The sequence below is a fragment of the Myotis brandtii genome, unplaced genomic scaffold (genome assembly GCF_000412655.1).
Source record: "Myotis brandtii unplaced genomic scaffold, ASM41265v1 scaffold10, whole genome shotgun sequence".
NCBI lineage: Eukaryota > Metazoa > Chordata > Mammalia > Chiroptera > Vespertilionidae > Myotis > Myotis brandtii.
In genome coordinates this window covers 119,351-126,458 of record NW_005353325.1, presented here as the reverse complement: position 1 = coordinate 126,458, position 7,108 = coordinate 119,351, and the positions used below count along the sequence as shown (strand labels likewise).

General features: G+C 36.0%; 1 protein-coding gene across 6 annotated transcripts in view; it reads left to right on the top strand.

Moving 5' to 3' along the window:
• YIPF7 (Yip1 domain family, member 7) overlaps positions 1 to 7,108 on the top strand; it is a 43,399-nt gene that overhangs the window by 6,453 nt on the left and 29,838 nt on the right. For 4 of the 6 annotated variants that reach the window (XM_014534226.1, XM_014534232.1, XM_014534223.1 and 1 more), the window contains one exon: positions 5,874 to 5,990. In XM_014534226.1, the coding sequence (XP_014389712.1) occupies positions 5,874 to 5,990 (117 nt within the window). Of the gene's footprint in view, positions 1 to 749; positions 1,346 to 4,366; positions 4,472 to 5,873; positions 5,991 to 7,108 lie in introns of those variants that run through there. The other 2 variants (XM_014534229.1, XM_014534221.1) reach the window with 2 other exon arrangements.

The following is a 7,108-nucleotide window of genomic DNA, read 5'->3' as shown; positions in this document are numbered from 1 at the left end:
TGGGGGGGAGCGACAGTTCTTAGGATGCACAGAGCCATCATTAGCAAGAACCTTCAGCCAGCCCCTTCCTCATATCTTCTTTCACCATCCTCCTTTCCATTAGGATTGACTTTCTCTAAATATGTGAGAACACAGGAGCAGGTGGCAGGGTTATTCCACTGATACTTACAAGAGCAGCATCTTTACAGGAGAGGGACAGCTGTTCTCTCTTCTATTTAGTGTAAAACTTAACTCTCCAGAGATCTTAAATCTCACTACTTCTTTTCATATAAGCGAGCTATTCTGCATAAAGGAAAGAATATGATGGTCAAAAATCATTTTCTCACTATAGACTCATTAGTTTTATCATAGAAATTTGCCCAGATTCTGGCAGTAGGTTAACTCCAAGGATTAGTTTTTCAGATTGTGGATTGATTTATCGTCTTATATACCCCCATAAGTATTTTTCTAGTAATTGTCAGGCAAATTTCTAGCCTAGTGCCATTTTAAACTCGATACCCATAATTTGTTTTAAAAAGAAAATGAAATTGCCCAGCTGGTGTGACTTAGTGTTTGTGTCAACCTATGAACCAGGAGTTCACAGTTCAATTCCTGGTCAGGGCACATGCCTGATCCCCAGTAGGAGTTGATCAGGAGGCAGCTGATCCCCAGTATGGGCAGTTCAGGAGGCAGCTGATCAATGATTCTCAGCATTGATGTCTCTCTCTCTCAGATCAATAAAAATATATTTAAAAAATTATTTTGTTACTCTGTCCACTACTTTCCCTACCTCATGTTTGTAAATGAAAATGTAAATACTACAGAGTAGAGAGTTACCCTTAAAAGGGCTCCTCTATATCAAGCCAATGTTTGAGTAAATGTCCCATTAAGTTAAAACTCAAAGCTTTAAGTAGTTAGTGAGATTATAGTGCCAAAAGAAGGTGGGAATACTGTCTTATTAAATAGAATTTCTATATTGACAACTGGTCATTGTTTTCCAAACTGCTGTAACTATTTTCATGCACTGAATATAACAAAATATTCAAGTTAAACTTGGCATGCCTTGGGGAAAAACTTAATAATGGCATAATTGCAAAGGTATAATTATGGCAGAACATTGGGAAGAATTTCACCTTTCATTGCTAAAAGTAATAAAGCCAATATATAATTTCGTCTATATTAACTGGTATCCATGGGAGTTTGGTCAAAACAATAAGTGGTATCTTGGGAATAAAGTCCATTCTTAGCCTGTCTATTATTATTTTTTTATTAAAAAGTAAGAGATGAATGCTGAAGAAGTATTTTATGTCTCATCACAATCTGTTTACAGGACACAGCATTTGCAAAAAATCCCCCCCTTCTTTTGGTAAGATGATTTTTCATATAGATTTATGTAATATCAAAGTAGAGTTCACTAAAAAATATTTATGTGTAAATAATGGGTGAATAAGGACTCACACTTGTTATTAATACAACTTTGTTTTCACCTAGAAGCATAATCAAAATAGATAACACTATTTAGAGCATTTACTACTTGCCCCCACTAGGTTAATTGCTCCTGTTGCAAAATCCTGTCTAATTCTCATATTTTATACACATATATACACAGGCATAAGATATATATTGATTAATAATCTGGATATATAATGAAACATATGGAAAAGTAAAATTCAGTTGATGAGATAAAGATAAAATAACTAGTCCCTAGGAGTTAGGTATAAAGTTTATTCATGTTTGTAAATGAGGGAACTAAAGATACATGTGGTTAGATAAATTGTGGAGGAATTTATATAACTTCTTGGAAAGATTTTCTATAGAAATTAGTGATATGAGTCTGCTAAATGTATATAAATTGAATTTATTACATTTAAAAATGATCATTATAACAATATGGTTACTAACAATGTACAACTCAACTACTGCTCATATAGACTTTCATAACTTTAAGGAAAATTGTGTTTTTACTAACATTCAGTAATGACTAAGCTAAAAACTTGAAATCATAATTTGTTATATTCCATTTTTTTCTAAGACAAAAGTGAAAGCTAGCAAATTAGAAGTCAGAGATAATTATGATAGCATTAATGATGGAAACCCTGTAATTTTATTTTTTTTCTTGCCATAGAACACAGTAAGCTCTTTAAAATTCATGCCTTAAAACAGAATTTTATGCCCATTTTTTCATGTGACTATGTAACATTGAGGGCTGCAGTTTCAGGTTCGTGAAATAGAAGCAGCGTAGTCTTTAAAAGTCAGATGATTGGGAACAAATCTTATGTAGTATTAACAAAGGATTATGTAGAGAATACAGGCAAAAATGTATTTTTTTAAGTTATTGGAACACAGAATGTATTGCATTTTTTCTGTCTTAATATAAGTAGAAATTTAAGAATCAATGTACATTAAATTGCAATACAGATTGCCAAAATAAAGAATTACTATCTAAACACTGGTAAAAAGCCATTTCTCTGTTGGCAGAGGTAGAAAATGATGACATTTTTCTCTTGGTTCATTGGCAGCTTTGTTCAGCTGAAAATATGTATTGGAGTTTGTGAATAAATATCATTTGTGTTTCCAAACAGGTATATTCTTTTTTTAAAGTATATTTTTTATTTATTTTAAAGAGGAAGGGAGAGGGAGAGGGAGATGGAAACATCAAAGATGAAAGAGAATCATTGATCGGCTGCCTCCCATGCCCCACACTGGGGATCAAGCCCACAACCTGAGCATGTGCCCTTGCCCAGAATTGAACCCGGGACCTTTCAGCCTGCAAGCCGATGCTCTATCCACTGAGCAAAACCAGCTAGGGCCAAACAGGTACATTCTTAACACCAGTGTTTTGGACAGCCATAGGTAGTCTTTTGTAAGAAACAGTCTGCATGATGAAAGGAAACTGGGCTGAATGAGATAATTATTATTCCAAACTGGGTTCTGTCACATACTAGGTGTGTGACTTTGCACAAGTCACTTAGCCACTCTGAGCCTCTAGTTTCATATCAAAAGATTGCAGTAATGAAAGTAATAATCTTATATGATTCTTAGATTGATACATGTCAATAGAAATATGGGGTCCTGAGTATGCAAAATTAAAAATAGTGTTCATTCATCCATCTAACCATTCATCCTTTAAAACATATATGTATGTATTGTTGTCAGACAAAGGGCAAATTGTTTCAGATGTAGCTGTTGGTCAGCTCACAATCTCTTTAATACTTTACAGGTCACCAAAGAGATCTAAGAAATTACAAATGGAGATTATTTTCCTTATCCCCACTGCATTTAGCTTTCCTAAATGTTGTTTATATAAATTGAATAGTTCAGATTTGGATAAAATTGACAACATATATTTTTAGATAGTTGCTAAGTTCATCATGTTAAGATTATCCTATATAATAAAAGGGTAATATGCAAATTGACCCTAAGGGCAGAACAACTGGTCGCTATGACGCGCACTGACCACCAGGGGGCAGACGCTCAATGCAGGAGCTGCCCCCTGGTGGTCAGTGCGCTCCCACAGGGGGAGTTCCACTCAGCCACAAGCTGGCTAATGGCTGCGAGCACAGCAGCAGTGGCGGCAGCCTCTCCTGCCTCCATGGCAGCACTAAGGCTGTCTGACTGTGGCTTAGGCCCGCTCCCCCGAGCCTAAGCCCTCAGTCAGATATCCCCTGAGGGTTCCTGGGCTGCCAGAGGGACGTCTGACTGCCAGCTTAGGCCCGTTCCCCCAGGGAGCAGGCCTAAGCTGGCAGATGGACATCCCCTGAGGGCTCCCAGGCTGCCAGAGGGCACAGGTGGGCTGAGGGACCCCCCCTCCAGTGCACAAATTTTCATGCTCCAGGCCTCTAGTGTATATATATTTTATCATTGTTTTATTTTCAATTACAGTTGACATATATAATTATATTAGTTTCAGATGTACACCCCAGTGATTAGATATTACATAACTTACTAAGTGATCATCCTGATAAATCTCACACCCATCAGACACCTTACTTATTATTGATTATATTCCCTATGCTATACTCTACATCCCAATGGCTATTCTGTAACAAATAATTTGTACTACTCAATTCCTTCACTTTTTTACCCATATATTGATTTGTACTGCATATTATTAGGAAATCTTGTCTAGGTTTATTCTTATAGGCAGTAAAGCTCAAGGGTTTTCCTCTTACCTTCCATTGTTTGCCTCAAATAAATGATCCTAAGTCAGAGTGCCGTTTCCTTGTGGGATGTGCCCACAAGGAAACGGAATCTACCATTTCACTTCATCAAATTGTGTTTCTTCGCCTTTCACTGTGTTTGTAAACTGTAACAACTGTAATAAGATACTGTGTTTGGCTTTGGCTTTTGGCAAGCATCTGTTCAGTGTCAGAGTCAAATTTAGAAACATATATATAGCCAGCCGGTCATCTTTTCACAAACTGGTTTGTTATAAATTTCTCTAGCAGAGCAACATTTGTTGGAGAATTTTTCAACATAAAATAATATAAAGGTATGTGTCTGATCCCTCTAAAAAACCTTGGCATTTAAACAAAATATAAAGCTGGATTATGTAAGGACTTTATTGCCAATAGTCATATTACATAAAGCTTTGCATGTTATGAAAACTTACGTGTATTCTCCAGTGAAATTGCTCTCTATGCTTTATAATAGCATTTTAATGGACTGAGAAAGTTATGCTATTAAATTTTAAATTCTTTAAATTATAAGTTGTTAAAATATTTAATATCCTTGGAGTCCTGATTTTAGCTTACATAATTTATAGCTACTTTTATGCATAATATTAATGAAAAAATCTTGATTTATTAAATCAGGTATATGAATCACTGCACCTAATTTTACAGAGCTTTCTGTACTTGTGCTGAAGTGAGAAAATTTTATATATTTGACAATTGTGCTTGAGTATTTCTGATTAATGAGGCTCTTAGAGCTAAGGCTGTTTATGAGATGCATTTGAAATGTATTGCAAGTATTATTCCACAAATTACTATAACTATATAGATTACTCCTAGTGATTTTAAAATTTACTATTTTGAAATGAATAGTTTTTCAAAGAAAAGCAAAGATTAAAATGTTGAATTGATTAACCACATCTGTCCAATTGAAAAGATTCTCTACTCCATTCTCTAATTTTCATCTAAAGAGCCATCATTACTTTGCTCTTACTTTCTTCCCCTACCTTTTCCTCCTCTCAAATCTTTCTTCTTCCCTCTGATATGCCTATTTGTTAGATCTAAATCAAGATCATGTACTCCCTTCTCTCTCCAAAGTGAGAAGAAACTATGTAGAGAGTTTATAGGAAGACAGACTGTTTTCTTAGCAGAATTGAGCCTTTCCCCTCTGACTCAGCCAGAAGGGAGCGGAGAGGCTGTTAGCACAGGAAAAAATAAATATTATTATTATTGAAAAAGCAAGTATTATTATCAGCCATTTGCTTTTCGACTTTGCAACAATAATATATATATATGCCTAAATGTAAAACTTTTAAACGTAAATTATTACTTATAAGTAATAATTGAAATAAGGAACTGACATTGTTTAAAAGAAAACCTTTAGATGTGTACCAAGTCTTAGGCTTTTTCTCTTAAACTGCTGAGAAGAAGGTATTTGGGGGGAAATGTTAGCTTTTACAGATCAATTAACATCAATTTAGGCAAAGTCATAGTCCTGGTGAATGAAAACTTCAGAAAAGTTCATTGCAGATACATGTTTTGTAAATGACTTTTTAGAACACATTTCCGTATCCTTCCCCCAATACTCAATCTATCCCATGCAAAGAATATAGTGTTCTCTGGTAAGAACCCATTTGTCATCACATGTCAGTCTTTATAATATCCCAAAAGATGTTTTATTGACTTGTAAAATTTGCGGTAAAAAATATTCTTATTTTTCAGGATGTCAAACTTGGGACAATTTGACTCTGATTTTTACCAATCTAATTATACCATTGAGAATCAGGAGCAGAGTTGTAATGACTCCAATGCCTATGGAAATCTTTATGGATCCGGAGAGTAAGTACCTTATTTTGAAAAAATATGTTATAATTTTAGAAGTAATAATATTATGGCAGGTAGGGAAGTTTCCTTAGAGGAAGCAAAAGCATGTTTTTGTAAAATGCCCAAGAAGAAATGTGAAGAAAGGGGAGAGAAATGAATTCAGTTCTCCAAGAATCCCCTTGATCACCTCACACCCATTTATAGCTGAATGGCTTGACTCTCTTTTCAAAATAGAACTTAATAGGGAGCCTGAATATAGGGACTGTCTTTTCTGTGACACTGCTTAAAAAACATATTTTATTCAATTTAATTAATATTTATTGGGTGCCTGCTGTGTGTCAGGAGTAAAAAAAAGGGCACTATAAACCCAAAGATAAAGGAGAAATTCATAATCTCTTACCTCAGTGTGAAAATTCCTAAACGGAACCAAGATAAACATATTTCAGAATGTGTTAGTAATTTGAGTTGGCAGTTCAGCTTCAGTTGAAATAAATAAAAATGATTAAAAATTTAGTATTTATCCTTTACCAGTGCCCAAAATGAGGATTTAGAGTGAGAAGAATTTGGTTCAAGTTCTGGCTCTTGCATTTGTTCTTTGTGACCTTGGGAAAGACTTGACTTCCCTGACTGGTGTCTTAACTGAGAAATGAGGACATTAATAATACCCACTTCATGAAATTATCATGAAGAATATTTGTGATAATGTGTAGGAAAGTAGACGTTTAAGTAAAACCACTATATAAATGTTATTTACTTACATAATTATTAGAGGCCTGGTGCACGGATTCATGCACTCGGCATGGCCTGTGGGAACTGGGCTGAAACTGGCAGTCCAATGCCACCTACCACTCCTGCCTGCCGCTCCTGCTCATCTCGGCCTGGCCCTGCTGCACCTGCTGTGGGCTCCTGCCCAGTCAGTCCCGATCAGGAGAGGCTTGCATCTGGCGCCTGTCTGTCAGCTGAGCAGCACTCCTGCTGTGGGAGTGCACTGACCACCAGGGGGCAGCTCCTGTGTTAAGCATCTGCCCCTTGGTGGTCAGTGCATGTCATAGCGACCGGTCTACCAGTCGTTCAGTCGCTTAGGCTTTTATATATATAGACTAGAGGCCTGGTGCACAAAAATTTGTGCACTC